The sequence below is a fragment of the Amphiprion ocellaris genome, chromosome 4 (assembly GCF_022539595.1).
Source record: "Amphiprion ocellaris isolate individual 3 ecotype Okinawa chromosome 4, ASM2253959v1, whole genome shotgun sequence".
Classification (NCBI taxonomy): Eukaryota; Metazoa; Chordata; class Actinopteri; family Pomacentridae; genus Amphiprion; species Amphiprion ocellaris.
The window spans coordinates 12,587,268-12,604,854 of record NC_072769.1 but is presented as its reverse complement, the minus strand read 5'-3'; the positions used below and the strand labels follow the sequence as shown (position 1 = coordinate 12,604,854).

Here is a 17,587-nt window from a genome sequence, read left to right as displayed (position 1 = left end):
TAAAACATATCACTACTGATAGCACAGCACAGCAATGTAGCCACGGTTACCAGATATAAAACTGTGGTATATTGCGAGATACAGAGAGATTTACCAAGCAGTGATGGGCTCAATCAGCATTGTGTGAATTCATTTGCTAAGGGCTTGATTGTAACAGATGTTCATTTATACATAAAAGTCCAATGCTCCAATTTCAATGTCCCACAGTGACATTTATTATTTATGTAAAATACTCAAGTACCTATAAGTCTAAAATTATCAAATTTGTGGGAGTATTGCCAAAAGTATGTGTTTAAAGTCTCCCTCCTGTGAGTAATTAGTTTTGCTTATGGTTACTTAACTTGTATGTTTAACCCTGTAGAGAAATATATATGTGTCGTTTTTGACAGTAAAAGGCTGTTTTCAAATTCAGTGGCTGAAAGACGGAAAGTTTCTCTGTACTCACATTAAACACAAGTTGAACATGTAGATTCTGTGACCTCAAAGTTTAGATTTCGTCCAGGTGTTAACATTTTGAAATATAAGTAACAAGTAGTTTAACTTCTTGCGAAATCAGCAGTGCAGAGTATTTTTATATGTCTTAGAAAATGTCTGCAGAAGATCTTTAAAGAAGCAATATAAGCTCATATAGGAGATTATGTTTTATTCGTTGCTCTTTAACGTATATCTCTGTAAGAGCCCTAAAATAACATACCAGTCAGGCTTTGGCCTTTTTTTTTGTGTGTGGAGAGGATAATTCTGAAAGTACAATTTTAGTTTATGCAGTGGTCCATTGTTGTGGCTCTGCTAAAAAAGTGCTTACTTTGTCGACTGAAATTTCAAACTTCATAATTAGATATAATTTTTAAGTGTATAAAAACCTTAGCTAATTTATTTATTGGTAACTGTGCATTTCTTACAATGATTTAGGGACATTTAAACAGTTTTTTCAACATTTTCCACTAGTGCTAGACTGTAAATTATCAATATCAACACGAACAACTACTTTATGTTTTGCTGCATAATGAGACTGTCAGATTGTGCGAATGAATGTTACAAGTAATGGGAAGGGGCTCAGCTGGCACATACAGGGGTCAAGCCAAAGGTCAGAGGTCAAGTAATGACTCGGAGGAAAGTCTGTGACCCTCTAGAGTCAACACACATGCCCGCACTTTAATGGAAACAATGGACTAGCATGTAAACACACAGAGTAGTCACACAATAAAGCAGCAGCTTGTCTGTATAGAGGCTGTAAGACAGGTGCAGCAACAGACAGGAACAAGTATATAAAGAAACAACACACTGACAAAAAAGTAAACAACAGAGAGATAAAGAATATATCTCATATAATATACACAAGGGAGGTTACTCACAAAGGACGTAGAGTACCACAGAGTAATGCCTTGGTAGCTTCAGTCAGCTCAATATGCAGCTAAGCTGTTGGTTTTCCTCATTATGAGCACTGATGTACTCAATTATTTCCCCTCATGTCCCTGTTCTTTTGGAGGAAGAGCCAAGAAAAATGAGATGCTGCTTTCGACTCTAAAAACTGCCGGCCTCCTGGGGCCTGCTGAGAAACTATGAGAGACTGTGTCCTTGTGTGTGCGTGTGCGTGTGTGTGTGTGTGTGCGCGCGCATGCAGCCACAGTGCTAAAATAATGTTATTTAACCAAGGTAATTACAGGGATGGAGATCACCCTGTACAGAAACAAGGTGGAGGTGTCCTGAGCAGGTGTGTGGGTGTGTGTAGAGGAAGGGAAAAGGGTGTAATCTAAAGAGTAGCAATCTGAACATTACCATTTAATTTTGACTTTGGGAGGTGTCAATTAGATTTAAACGCAATTTAAAGTTTATACTGAATTAATTCAAACTGACATCAGTTTTTCCACAGTTAACACAATTAATGTAAGAAATGTTTCATTAATTTGTTGTGGAATCGATTTTTGTGTGCCTATGACTGAGAGGAAAGCTGTTGATATGTTGCTGTGTGTGTGTGTGTGCATGTGTGTTTGAGTAATTACTTGGCTGCTTCGATTACTATGCAGTGTTAAATGACGTGGTGAGTCAGGCGCATGATGCTACACACACTTGAGAAGAAATATAAGGATGTAATCTTTGGTGCTAAATGTCAGGTCCACCTTTTCAAATGTCCTTTAGCTTCATTTTTAACCACAATTTACTTTTACAGCATAGAACTGGATTCAAGCACACTGAATTGAAACTCAATTAGGGTTGTCCATCAAAGTTTTAATAATAATTTGACTGAGTAATTTCAGTGCAGATTTGAAAACCTGTAAACACCGTTTGATGGTACTGTTGTCAGCTACTTGCCTTCCTGCTTGAAACTTGATACTGGAATTATTATTATAAACCTTACTACATTACGTCACTGTGTATTTGTCACCTAAAAATGGAAAATCAAAAACATGCAAGCGCAGCATGTCTCTGCAGTTGGCATAGTGTTGTCATTTTATGCAGTTTAATCCACAATTTATTCACACTGTTATTCAGTTTTCTGAGCTTTCTGACTGTGAAAATTGTGTTACAGTAGCCCACACATTAACCATTTTGTTTTTTCATGAATCAATGAAGTCATTTATACTGCACTGTACTGTTATGCAAGCAATAAGAAAACACACACACACACACACACACACACACACACACACACACACACACACACACACACACACACACACACACACAGAGTACACTGTGTAAATACACATACACCATTCAAATATGATACAAAACTAACTGAATTCCTTTGATGTCCTTATGTTGACCTCATTCTGTCACCACACTTAGGAAATTCTGCTTTTCTGTTACATTTTTACTGTAATAGTAACACATTTCCTCATGCTTGTGTACACATACCAGTGTATGTGTGTGTTTTCATTGACCTCATGCTGTCCTCGCCTCCTATAAATAGCATCACGATTGAAATACAATCGCTCATCCAATCATAACTCCTTATGGTGATTTGAAGTCCAGCTTCCTTTCTATCTGCTGTAGTTATATACTGTGGAGCATGACTCTAGTGTGATATACTAAGTTTTTATACTGTGTTTTTGTGTGTGAGTGTGAGAGAGACATAGAGCTAGAATAGGTGAAACGTGGCATTGCCCACACAATGTTATAAGGTCAGCCAAGTGTAGCTTAAGCTTAGTTGATTTTACATTTGAGAGTTTTTTGAGAGCTTAAACATGGAAGTGAGGTTCACTGTTCAGTGAGCCCATCTGTTTTGTTTATATTTATTCTTGATTATGTACCATTGAAGAAGTACTGAACGTTCCTGCATTAGATCCACTTCAAGGACTTGGGATCATAGATGAGATACGATGTTTCAACAAAAATTGAAGTCTGGGGAACATAAGAATTGCTTAACTACTCGCCTACTCATATCCTCTTTTTTTACAATTTATTGTGACTGTAAGGAGCCTGACTGTAAAGGAACACAGAACCTTTTATGCAGTTAGACAAAGTTTACATAATGTTTTGTGCCCATGAAAAATTAGACTTACTGGAGTCCAACGAAGCAGGATAACCTATAAAATATGTTCTCCGACTGCAAACAAAAAAGAGAATTTCTGGAACCACTTGTCTCAAAGTGATCCAGACTCTAATCAACATCATAAATGGGCACTGCACAGTCAATAAAATGAGCCACTTCAACAGCTGAGTCTCAAACGCCTGTTAAATTCCGTCTGTAGCATCTGTAGCTACAAAATGGAAAAAAAAAAATCTATTTAGCTGGTGAAGACAGCAACAACAAAATGAGCTTAAAAGAAACAACAAATGATTGTTATCAGATTCTGTATGTTTATGACAATTCCAGTTTACAGTATGCATGCATACTTTTGCATGTTAAGCAGAAAAAAAGTATTTGTATTGTGGGAGAAACAGAAAGAGAGTGGCTGAACATACAGTAGGCAAAGTGTGAGACCATTCATCAACAGCTCCTTACGCTCACTTTTGCGGTGCAGGCAGTTGTGTCTTATATACTTAGCATCAATAATGTACAGAGTTCAGTGCTGCGGAGCGTAGGGAAGGAAAAGATAAACTGCTAAACAGAGAGTGGACGCAGAGAGAGAGGAAAAATAAGAAAAAAGAGCAGAAGAGTGAAGGAGAAAGTTTTCTGTGGGTAATTCAATAGTCCACCTCAACATGTCTCCTTTTCTTCTTTTATTCTGTTTCTTGCACAGAGACTGCAGTGAGAACAAATGTCTGCCTCTGAATGCCCCCCATATTAAAGCTTTTCTATGCTTGATTGGATCTTTTGTGCATGCAATGAATTGGTACCAAGGTGCTAAAGAGAGCAATTCACTGTTTGCTGCTGCCCAATTTCTGTGAATGTATTTGTTTTACATAAATATTGCAGCGTGTGCTGGTACAGTACAGTATGAGCAAGCCTCTGCTCACAGACGCCTGTTTATAATACACCCACATTAAATAGCAAGTGGCAAAGCTGCCTTTATGCCATTCAGAATAGGTGTATTCAGTGCGCAAATGGTCACCGCTTGTACAAAAACAGTTTAAATTAGCCACTTAGTCACGTTGTCTGTCTGTATGACCCTCTAAGGGAAGAATTATTCGCATTTCCTTGTGAATAGTGAAATCTCTGACTCAAAATTGACACGTGACACTTTTCAAAACAAATATAGCACCGTATCATTAAGTATTGTATCACATTATAGCAAATTTGCAATATATATGCATCCATTTATCTCAAAAGGGACAACTAAAAGGCTGAGAACATCTAATACTGATGGAAATTTCTATTTTTCTGAGCATTTAAAGCAGCTATAAGCAATATTGTAAATAACATAGAATAATGACTTTTTTATGTGCGTGGAAGGGTCGCTAGTCATGAACTACACAGCCTATGTCTCTAAAGTGCACAGAAAAGACAAAACACAGCAATTATCACAACGCAACAGGGATTTTTTTTTAGCATCTTTCAACACAGTGTCCTGTCTTCATGCCTTACAAGTTCACTGTTCACTATCACTGCTCTCAAAGTATCATTTTCAGCAATTAGGCAACTTTGATAAAACCCTACTATTTCTTGTCTGATTAGTAGCAAGTGACAGACGCAGAGGCAAAAATAGTGGAGCACTTAGCAGCTTAGGAGCCTAATATTTCCCTTAGGAGTTGATTTAGAGCAAAAAGAAGACTGAATATTGGACACCAACACAACCAATGTTACTTCCCATCAGCAGGATGCATAAATAGGCAACTGTTTGCTATGTCAGCTCAGAGTAATTGATGGTAAATTGTCAATGTTACTGTTTGTTTTCTGTGCCACTGAATGGCAAACGGGTTGTTGCATATCTACAGACTACATGTCCAAGACTGAGACTCTAAGTTCATTGTTTGTTCAGTTTATAGACGGATACATTTGATTGTTGGATGGATACTTTATTAATCCTAAAGAAAATTAGGTAACTGCTGCTCAAGAATGTTTTTCAACTGCTGTTTCATGCTCATAAATGAACCTCTTATCTAATCCAAAGTCTTTGATTTTGTCTTTATTTCATAACACTCAAATTCCCTCCTGATATGATTCATGTTTTTAAATTTATCTGAATGCTAAAAAAGGAACAACAGCAGCGTGATTGCTGAACAAAGGTTTTAACAAATGCTCATTTTCATTGCACGAATGACATCCTGTTGCTTTTTCAAGATTCAGATAATAAAAGGTTGTCTTCTTCTGTTTATAAATTTACCCAAAGCAAGTACGCTGACCTGTGGCCTTTATCTCCGCTGTAGGGTCTCTGGCGGTGTCTGTCACTGACATGACGGCTCCAGTGGTCGGGTCGTCTGGGGGAGTTTATGCTCTGGTCTCAGCACATCTGGCCAATGTAGTAATGGTAAGTTTTTGTTTTTGTGTGTGTGTGTGTGTGGGTGCGTGTGTGTGTAGATGATTATCACATCATTCATTTGTCCTGTCACTGCAGAGCATTGCCACATTATCACAGCAGCCTGTTATGGGCCCCAGCAGGTGCTTCTCTATCTGCAGATGCCATACATTCCTCGCCATCAGTTTATCCTTTTCCTTCAAAGATCAGAAAACCGTGTGAGCGTGTGCGCATGTTTATGTGCGAATAAAATCCCATCTCAATGCCTCCTGCTGTCCTCTGACTTCTGTGCCTACTCTGTTTGGTCTAACTCCCCCCTCCTGCCACCCCTCCTCAGCCAGCGGCGTCACTCAAGGTGAACCTCTATTACGTGCAATGGAGTTCTCATTATGTACTCTGCCAGATCCTCCACAACATTCTTGAGGTCAGGCTGGAGTGTTTGTCTTCCTCCTTGCCTCTGAAATCTTATTATCTAACACAGCGAGAGCAGACTGGGGGTCAGAGTGTCTCTGGGGCTTTTACAATTGACGTGAATTGAGACAAAGGGCACAGTCTTGTGTCATTTCATGTCGGCATATGTGCGCATGTCTGAGGAGGACTTGACCTTCTGGCACAGTTGGCTCTGTTTTTATCATCAGAACTATGTCTCCTAATGATTTCTACAACCTCTCTTTTCTTTGTCTTTTTATTTTGTAGAACTGGTCAGGAATGAAGTGTCAGTTTAAGTTATTCCGGATGGCCATGGCTCTGGTTTGCAGTAAGTCTGAATGAATATGACACACTCCCACACTCACTTCAGCTTTACAGTTACTTTTCAACACGAGTTATACTTTTAACTTGCTTTTTGTTCAACTTTGCCACCAGAAATTAATGTTGCAACAAAGATTCCTGTTTAGAAAAATACAGTTTTGCCCAAAAGGCTATAATAGTAAAGTCTGTGGTCATTGAATAAACTCCTAAATACCACTGTTAGCAATTTTTTTTTAATGAGAATAATCTTTTCGTTCCTTTGAATGGTTTATATGTTCGTCTATATTTTTTCATCTTGAATCTACAAATGCCTCTTTCTCCATTCATTCCTCCCTGCTTGCTGCAGCTGGAGCACACCAGCTCACCTTTAACTCTGCTCAAACAGAGTAAAGCCATTCTGCGTTACGAAATGGCAGGTTGTGATATTAATAATAACACTGATTCTGAAGAAGAAGTACAATACAGAAAGGTTCACCCTGCGACTTGAGTGATTGGTTCCTTAAGTTACTTATTTTGAAATCTCAGCTGTGGCATTGACAGTTTATTCTGCGCACAATGTGTCTTCTAGCATATAGAAAACACCATATGGACATGTCAGCAAAGTAAAAAAAAAAAAATATATATATATATATATTTTCACGAGAGGGAGCCATTAAGGTTTCTGGCAGTGCAACGTCTGCATAGTAAAAATTACCAACTGTGAAAACTCCCTGAGGGTGACGATGTAAAGTTATTCACTTTCTGTGTGAGACAAGTAGATTACTTTGTGAGGCAATACAGGAGTCTGGCCCACACAGTATTGACCAGCGGCACAAACATTAGGGAGAAAGTTTAAAGTGATTTACTTTAAATCTAACAGTAAAAATGTAATGCAGTGGTGGATTGCATAGTTGAGTCCTTACCTGCTGTAGATACATGACTTGTGCCTCCAAGATTACAGATACAAACAAAAATAAAATGCTGCCTGACACAACATCAAGTAAATTATTGGAAGAGGGGTTTGACAACAGCAAATATACTTGTTAGCTCATTACCTTTGACATATGTACATGAATAAATAAGAGGTGACGGAAATGAAGGGAATTAAATCATGCCTTTTCCAAGTCTTTTAAGTATACAATTCCCTTCTTTTTTTGTTCTAGTTTTAAGAGATTTAGACTTGTTTTCTACCTTTAAAAAAAAAAGGGACTGTACTTTAATAAGTGTATCTACATACATGCTCACTAACATCTTGTGTTTCCCTGTCTCGGCTCACAGTGAGTGTAGAGTTTGGTCGAGCGGTGTGGCTGCGGTTCTACCCTCCGGCCTTTCCTCCGTGCCCCAATCCAAGCTTCGTAGCTCACCTGGGGGGAGTGGTGGTCGGCCTGACGCTGGGTGTGGTGGTGCTGCAGAACTACGAGCAGCGACTCCAGGAGCAGTCCCTGTTCTGGATCTTTTTCTGTGTGTACACCTTGTTTGTACTTTGCGCTGTCTTCTGGAACATTTTCGCTTACAGCCTGCTCGACGTGCGACTGCCTCCGCCACCGTGAGTTGCTTATTAGAAGTACACAGGACACTTTATCCCTTTTATTCCTCCACTGGTAGACGCCTGACCACCTGGCTGGATGAGTCACGTTGGCCCTCACACTCTTGAGCCTCATCTTGCGGTGATCAGAGTCGCCTGACAGCCACCTTCCTCCTACATCCAGCGCTCTGATGCAAGGATACCTGGCATGCAGCAGCCCTCCTATTAGTATTTGTTGACCCATCCGCTACATTTGTGTATTAAACCTTATCATTTTTTCCCACTTGCCATACAAGCTTGATTTTTTTTTTTTTTTTTTGTCTCAAGAGTATCAGCCAGTGGGACTGTTGTTTATGCCACTGCATCAACAAATGACAAGCCTCAGATCTGACAGAACAGAAACAAGCAGGAACTGACCTGTCCACGTGGCTCAAGCCTCTCTGCCTGTTCCTCCTCACTCCGACAGTGCCTACTCATCGAGACTGATGAAAGTATTTCTGCACAGTTGCCTCTCGCATAGGGTGACAGCAGTGAAACCCCGCGTTTCCAGATGAAAACAGTTCCTGAAAACCCTGTTATCTGTAAATGAACAAGGAGATCGTGGAAGAATTTAAGCTCAGTTGGGTGTTTTGTCATCAGTACAAGCAGCTCATGAGCAGCAGAGGTTCAGATACAACAGGCAGCAGGATAGCCCTCTTTAAGCTTCACAGCACAAAGAGAGCAGGGAGCAAATAGGCTGCAAACCGCCTTCAGAAGTTATTATGAATTTGCGTTTTGAAAGACAGTGTGGGTTACTGTTCAGTGTTGCCTTCAGCGTTTGTCACTTCCTCAGAGAAGGATTAATTTGTGCAGCACGGTTTAGATCCTCAAACTTATGTCTTGTGTGTGTGTGCGTGCGTGCGTGCGTGCGTGCGTGCGTGCGTGCGTGCGTGCGTGCGTGCGTGCGTGCGTGCGTGCGTGCGTGCGTGCGTGCGTGCGTGCGTGCGTGCGTGTGTGTGCGGGGAGTGCGACAAATGTATCATTGTGTGTAGAGATAAAAGTGAAGCAGAAGTGCCATTCAGACTTGAAGCTTTTTAAAGAATGATGCCAAAACATTGCTACAAGCACCGAAGGGGAAGAGCACAACCTCTAACAAGTACTGCTTTAGTGTACGCAAAATTAACCTAGTTTTGTCCCATTTGGAGTCGGTCGAATGTAACAGAAAATATTCTCTAAAGTCAGATCTTGTCATTTTATCCCTGCAGTGATTTCTGGTGAAGGTCAAACACTGCAAAGAAGTAAAATAAATGTATTTATTGGTGTTGAGATAGGGTTAGTAGGATTAGACTAATGTAAACACCATTAGGAACAGCCGGGCCATTCTAAATAAATCCCGTCTTTTTCTCTCATTACCAAACGTAGAAGAGCACACATGCCTGACCTCGACTACATCTGGACTGGGGTTGTTTCAATCTCGGTTCAGGAGGCAGTTGGACAAAGAAGTAAATCAATGCTCTCTCATTAGTTCCTGTCTCAACTTAATTTGTTAATTGATTGAACCGGGATGGAAAGCGACTCCAGCCCTGAGCTGTAAGTCTCAAACTGTACTGTATTTTAACCTCCTGTTACACTGGTAACTGCTTCGCACAGACGTTAATATAATGTAATTAAATACAGATTAATATTTTAACATGCATTTGCTGTAGATTTTTTTACATGGTGATGTTGGTATGTTGTGTAAATTGTTTGGTCGGTCTGCATTGTGATATGTTAGCTATATCCTATATGTATCCTATTTAAAAACTGATTAATGATGGCCTGGGATTGTATATAATAAGGGCTATGACACACAGCTGAGTGAGGGGTAAATCACTGCTAATAAATTAACATTGTGCATATTTTGTAGATTTGATATGTACATACTGGGGTAAAATAAACAATTTTATACAGAAACAAAATGCCTTTTTTTGCCCTTTCCTATATCAGTGTTGTAAGGCTGGTATTTTGTCAGTGAATACCATGTGAATATATGGACATCAGCCTCACATCAGGAGATGGCCATTCTGCTTTAGTCCTATGCAAGCGAAGATTTTCAAGCATTTAAACACAAACGTCTTGACCAAAAGAAACCTCTTTGTGACCTTAGGTCATGTCACACATGGCTGCACATACACATACTGGTTTTATTCAAAATTCAGGGAGGAGGACAGGAGTTACCCCCCATTGTGCACAGACAAAAATGTTCAAAGTAAGTACCCTTGAAACCAGATTAGCTTTATAATTCAAACCCAGTGTTTAGAGAAAGCTCATGGCCCAAGAGTGGAGAGCCTCTGTGAGAAAAGCAGACGTCAGAGTGATCAATGAAATGTGTGAACGTACAAGAATCGGCCATAATTCATTCAGAGAAGGGACCCCTTAAGCTGTCACTGAACGTCTTCTCTGTCTAGCCAGTACAACCACATGGAGAGTAGCGGTTTTGAAAGCGTACAATGAAAAATTCATTATGCGACCAAGGGAAGCTGCCTCACTTGTGTTTCCCCTTCATAAATCTACCATTTCAGAGGTAATCATTCACCTTGGTGAGAAAGAGAAGACAGGAGAAGTTGCAGGAAAGAAAAATGTCTCAACACATCTGTCGTCTCTTTGCATTTACCCTGCTTGCAGAGAGTAGCACGTTTTACAATTTGGTCTTTTTTTTTAAAATTTACTAGAATTCACAACTTTTGAACTATGTGCAAGGACAAGTAGAAACAAAATACACTTAAAGTTGTTGGTATGAGTGATAGACACAGGGATATAAATATTACTTTTATATTGCAGCTGGTGAGGGTGAAGCTGAAATACTGTTGGGTATTATACCACATCAAAATGAATTACAGTTAGTAGCAAAATTGATTTGTTGATTATTTGGGGGGTTAATAACCTGGTTCTTCAAAATAAATAGTAATTGAAGCTTTCAAACATGCATTTGCCTTTAAAATGCTCTGGATCATTAACATTAATGGGATGTTGGTACAGGTTGAGTTCAGTAGTTATAAGTATTTACATGGTTTAAGGAGGGATTACACAGTGGCCCAAAGTAAGCTCTACACCCATTTTTAATTTTTGAACATCTCACTTCTAAATCTTTGGCATTACTGTGCAACTTCAAATTCACTGTAGCAAGGCAGGGAACACAGTGGTCCATCTCTGCAACATTGTCTCCATCAAGTGGATGAAATATCAAGTTGCAATTGTGTGTGAGAGAGAAGGTGTCTCACTTTAAAGTGTGGTTGAACTTAAGAAAAAATATTAAAATAAGAGAATTGGTGTGTCTACTAATGTTGAGGGTACAATACTATACTATCATATCCTAATAACAACAACACTGTAAGACCTAAAGTGAATCAGGTTGTTTTAACTTATTCAAGTTAAAAGAAAGCAGAGTAAAAAGAGCCAAAACAATCTATACAACTATAAGCACAATTATAACTACAACTATTCTACTTCAGTGGTCTGTAATGGCAATTACGATTTTTGGTATTGCTTGGTATGGTATTCAAAACTGTCTACTAAAAGTAATCGCAAGTTCTTAAAAGTGGTGCCTATAGTGTGATATATGACCACCAGATAACAGTGTTTCCTCTAGGATTTTTTTCCTGCAGCGGCGGCAGCCCCCCCCCCCCCCCCCAACACAAAAACAGTCCAAACGCTGGTTTCCAGAGGGTTAGACAAGTATTTATTTGAAAGAGGAAGTTTACAACAACACAACATGTGAGGGGATTAAAAGCAAATGGATGTTAGTAAAATAAAAATAAATCAACAGAACTAAAAGTGAACTTCACGCTGACGTTGATGGGCATTCCAACCAGGAACAAAGTAAAAGATAATCAATACGAAAAAAAACCTCTTCCTGTTCACCTCTTCAAACCCAAAAACACACCGCAGTAGCACCCTAAACTAAAACTACCAATGGGTTTCCTGTTTTCCTTTGTGAACAATTCAAAGGTTCCTCTCTATCTCCCCACACATCCACCAACCACTGGAACACATCTCCAAAGTTCTGCCAGGCCAGCTCAGCTTCCCCTCAGAAGAAGTGCTGCCACCTGCCAGATGAAGGAGCCTTGTGAGAGGCAGCTGGCATCGTGATTGGACTGTACTTTGGTCTGTTCCAATCCAGCTTCAGCTCCAGAGACGGCAGGTGGGACGAGTCAACGGAGGCCGGGTGGACGAAGGCATGCAGCTGAGTACAATCCAGAAAACAACAGAGGAGGAGTGCAGTGGCCCAGGGCCAAAACAAACAGAGTAGCATCGTATGTCACATGATCTATGAGCAGCTCTGCCAGGACGAAGTTGGTGTCCAGGATAACCAAATTCATCTGTCAAGCATATTTGCACTTCTTGGACTGTTGTTACTCATTTGGACTGTTCTGAGTATTCTGCACTAAATCCATCACTTTATCTCATGGTCGTGTTTACATTTCACTCAGTTCTGCTTTTCTTAGTTCTTAGTTGTTGTTCGGCTCTAGTTTTGCTTCCTTTGTTCTTTTTTGACCTTTTATATCCTATTTTCTAAGTGTTTATTTAATGTCTACTGTTGCACGAAGAGAGAGTAACATAATTTCGATTCTTGGTATGTCATGTACATATTGAAGAATTGACAAGAAAGCTGACTTTGACTTTGACTTTGATGTCTCTTAGAAAACATCATAGTATAGCCTTTGGTATGAAAAAACGGTATGATATACATCGTACATTGTACAAATAACAAGTCAAAGGAAAGAGACATACATTGTAGAATTGTAGTAATTGTGGGCTGACTGATTTACTGATTAGCAGTATTTTATTTTTTACTGATTTACCGTAATAAATACATTTAAAAATGGCACTATTTTGGCTCTGAACCTTTATCTACCTGTGGTCGCTCTGTCTTCTGGAGTGATTTGATTGGTTATACATCACAAATAAAACTCCTTTAACTTAACATCTGTAAACAAAACAAAAATGTATCAACAAAGTTTTCTGTTAGCGTTTGTGTTCTTCTAAGTTTAACTCCAAGATTTTAAATACTTTCATTTACTGCAAATGAATATCTACTCCAAATGTCTCACTAATAATCATTATCAGCCTTAAAAACCCACAAAACACCCCTCTATACTCGACCACACTTAGTACAGTCCGGTTCCCCCTTCTATAAATCTGCTTGGAATCATCCACTTCCTGTTTGTCAAAGTGGCCTTCTACCTGGACAGGTTTTGTTGGAGCTCATGCAACAAACATTTTAGGTAACTGCACTTTAATATGGATGGATGACACTGAATTAGTGTCTGTTTTAATGAGACTGAGTTAAGATGTGTAGCTGTCATTAAATAGTAAATTATTTATCAGAATTCACAGAGAAAAGTCTGTAATGTTTGCTAGGTTAGCGTCCCACATGTTCTTTGGCTCAGCTAAAGCTAACTCTCTCCAACTTCTGGATCTCTTGAGTTGCTTGTTGTTAAAATATCTTGCTATAGGTGCTGAAGCTCAGAAAGTCTGAGATGTTTGTTCAAAATAAGCTCATTCTCAAGTCTCATCTGAACTGTCTTCTTTTGTTTGAACTTTCCCTAAACTTAGGAGTTAATGACAGAGCAGCACATCCAGACTCGGTCTCATTTATGTAGAGATTAAACTTCAGTGTCATTCATTGATGTTAAAATGCAGTTTTTCAAATGTTTGTTGCACATGCTCCCGACCAAACCAGTCCAGGTGGAAGACGATGTGAAGAGAAAGCTCCAGAGGATGAATATCACACATTTACGTTGGAAATAAATTTCCTTTAATTAGACATTGTCATGCAAAAGTTGAATTTCCCTTTAATAATGTTCAAATCTTTGAGTGTTTTGTTGATGTTGGTTTCTAAATGTTTTTTGACACTCGGCCCCAAAGATTAAAACCTTCTACGGCTCACAAGCTGCAACAATTCACACATTATCAACTATCTTTCTGACTAAACTAAGATAAAAAGTGAAAAACTGCCTGATTCCTGCATCATGAATGTAAATCTGTTTGGTTTTTTTGACAGTAAACTGAATATATTTGGGTTTGACATTTTATAAACCAAAACACGAAATGAATTACTGGAGAAAACAATCAACAGATTAATGGACAAAGAAAATGTGTTTTTCAACATATATGGCTGAATTACTCCAACATTACAAGATACATACAATTTGAATTCAATTTTATTTATATACCGCCAATTACAGGTCAAATTGTCTCAAGACACTTTATTTTTATATTTTTTGTCATATTTAAAATATGACAAAGTAAGAAATTTAAACCTCTTGACTAATCCAATTTATTATTTGGTTTTTAAGACACTAATGGACAATTAAAATAACTTTCTCCACTAAAACTAATAAACATGAGGTCAAATCGAAGAAACAGTTTTAAATACTGCAGTCCCACGACGACAAGAATAAAGTTTGTCAACAAAAACTAAATCTGCTGGTGGATTCTATTAAAGTCCTAATAAATGATAATAAAGTGTGATACTAAAGGTTTGTGGTTCTAAAAATGTCAAAGTAAAGATATCAAGTTGAACATCTGGCTGGAGGTTGATAAAAGTTGACTTTCTTTCATTTCTCTGGAGCGACTCCATGGATTTTATGGATGGTGGTTAAAGACCTGCTCTTCTAGTCATCTTCCTTCTAGTCGCTGTAGAAAGTCAGTCCATCCTGGCCGACTTCAACACCTCTTCATGACAACTTGTTCTGCCTCCGACCTGGTGGAAACTCCAGAAACTCGGGAAAACCTGTGGAGACTCGAAGAACTCGTGGCGACTCGAAGAACTCGTCGGGCGGGGGAAGGTGTGGTGGGTGGTGAGGGGAGGTGGGGGAGTAGAGGGGGGAGGCCGCCACCCACCTCCCCACCTACTCTCCGCCCTGACTCCACCCAGACTCCGCCTTGGCTCCACCCATGTGGTCACTTGAGGAACTACGATGCCAAAGGGACGACGAATTTATGTCTTTTCATCTGATCTGTAGCTCAGTGAGTTAAGGATTTGCCTATGGAGCTGCAGGTCGCTGGTTCAAGACCAGACACTTCTTAAATTTTATCAAAATCCTGACAAAGACAAAGAAAGAAAAAGGCCAGTGGCGGGTCTTGAACCTGCGACCTTCCGCTTGGTAGTCCTCTTCTTATCCTCCTGAGCTACTCGCTCAGATACTAATTCTTCTTTTTTTTGCGCATTTATCATCTATTTTTTGTCGTTTTCGAGTTTTTTTTTAGACGAGTCTCGACTCGACCGTTTTTCTCAGGAGGTTGGACTTGCTGGAGGGTTGAACCTTCAGTTCCAAGACTTTCCAAAGCCTCCACACCTCCCGAGTCCTCAGGACCTGAGCTTTCACACAGTCTGAGGGCTGAAATTTTCTAAGGCCCACAGTAGTTCTCTGTTAGATTGAACTTTCACACAGTCCAAGGACTGATATCTTCTAAATTCCTGAGTAGTTCTCTGTTAGTTTGAACCTTCAGACAGTCTGAGGACTGAAATTGTAAAAGTTTCCCAGTACTTCTCTGTTAGTTTGAACTTTCTGGTTAACAGAAGCCTTAAAACTTGTGACCATGAGTCTTGATTTCACATTTAGACCATCGATCTGAGTTCTTCTCAGACCTTCACCTGTGGGTTTTTTAGAAATCCTCAAAAAACTTTGATTCTCTTCACTGAACAGTAAAGTTTGTGGAGATCAGAAGGTAACATTAGTTTGATCAATGCCTTCAACTACTAGTAGACTTTATATGGAAAGCAGTTTTCTGAAATGAGTTCTTAGTAAATCTGTCCACAATCAAACCAAGAACATAGAAAGAGGAAATGTTTTAAGAAACAACTTGATGTTTTTGTTTCAGACTAGAAAACGCTTTGAGAACTTTGTTTTTGCTCTTTTTGATCGTTTTATTGTCTCTTCTGTTTAATTTGATCTTCTAAAGTCTAACTGGTGTCTTTTCAAATGTTTTGTCTTTAGTTTGATTCTTCTTAAACATTTAGTTTTGCTCTTTTCTCACCTTTTATTCTTTTCTAATGTCTGATTTGATTTAGAAATGTTTTGTCTTTTTAATGTTTAATTGTTTTTTCAAATGTTTTATCGGCTTGTTTGAATTTTTGTTTTTCTTTTCCCAATATTTAATTTTTTGATTAAATCTTTAATGTTTTTCTTTTTAAATGTTTTACCACCATTTAATGTTTAATTTTCTTTTAAAATGTTTCATTGTATTTTCTGCTTAATTCCTATTTAAAGTTTTATTGTCTTTAAGATTTAATTTTCTAATTAAACATTTAATTTTTTAATTAAATGTTTCGTCTTTTTAAAGGTTTAATAATCTAATTAAATGTTTTGTATTTTTTTAAATGTTTAATATTCTTCTTGTTTAATAGTATTTTTTAAATGTTTAATTATGGAAAATATTTTATCTGTAATTTTTAATAATTGTATTTTAAAAATTTTGTTTAATTTCATAATGACATGTTTTGTATCTTGTCTAATTATCTAATTCAATATTTTGTCTGTTTAATATAAATAAACATTAAATACAAATAAACTATATTAAACAGACAAAATATTGAATTAGATAATTAGACAAGATACAAAACGTCATTATGAAATTAAACAAAATTTTTAAAATGACAATATTAAAAATAACAGAGAAAATATTTTCGCAAATTACACTTTTAAAAAATACTTTTTAATAATAAAACTTCTTTAAAGTTTTGTTGTATTAATTTTTTTCCTTTGATTTAATTGCTTTTTTAAATGTAGTTTATTTCTTTAATCATCTTTTTCTGTCAAGATTTTAACCCCAACCTTAAAAATTAAATAAACCCTTAAATCACAATGAAAATACTTCTGTTGTCACAATCATGAGTTAGTCAATTATTCAGTTTATCAATTCAACTTTATTTGTTTAGCACCTTTTACACAGATGACAAAACTAAACAAGCAAAGAGAAAAAAAACTATGCTAAAACTATGATTAAAACTCAAAAACATTAAAAAAATAAATAAATAAAAATAAAGATTTGACATGGTAATGAAATATGTTGTGTCCAGGGGATGGAGGGAGTTTATTGAAGTCTTCTTGGGCTCACATGGGAAATCATTTAAAATATAAACTTGACATTCAGTCTAAGGAAACTGCTGTGACAGAAGAACCAACAGTATTTCCTGTTTTCTCCTTTAATGAGTCGACTCTTCTTGTGCTTTCAGACCAAAGAACTACAGACTCTTCACAACCTGCTCAAACTCTTGGTACAGGACCTCACCACACGGGTCAAGAAGGTTTCTGTCTCATTTCTACTCTGAAGCTCACCTTCTCCTGCTCAAACTGCTGACAAATGTTTCTGCTGCTCTAAAGTCTGGTCTCCAGAACTTCCTAAAAACTCTCAAAGTCTCTTCTGCTGCAGGTTGCTTTGTAGAACTGTTACAGAAAACCTCACTAAACCACATGGAGGAGCCTCAAGATAGTCGTCCAAATGAAACCATACAAAAACCAAACTAGCA

The 17,587-nt window shown here is 38.0% G+C and overlaps 1 protein-coding gene across 3 annotated transcripts in view; it reads left to right on the top strand.

Moving 5' to 3' along the window:
• The window catches only part of rhbdl3 (rhomboid, veinlet-like 3 (Drosophila)), a 66,810-nt gene extending 56,920 nt beyond the window's left edge, over window positions 1-9,890 (top strand). For all 3 annotated transcript variants that reach the window (XM_023278492.3, XM_023278493.3, XM_035952038.2), the window contains 3 exons: window positions 5,752-5,852; window positions 6,537-6,597; window positions 7,848-9,890. In XM_023278492.3, the coding sequence (XP_023134260.1) occupies window positions 5,752-5,852; window positions 6,537-6,597; window positions 7,848-8,119 (434 nt within the window). In that variant the 3' untranslated portion in view covers window positions 8,120-9,890. The remainder of the gene's footprint in view (window positions 1-5,751; window positions 5,853-6,536; window positions 6,598-7,847) is intronic.
• Window positions 9,891-17,587: the final 7,697 nt, after the last annotated feature.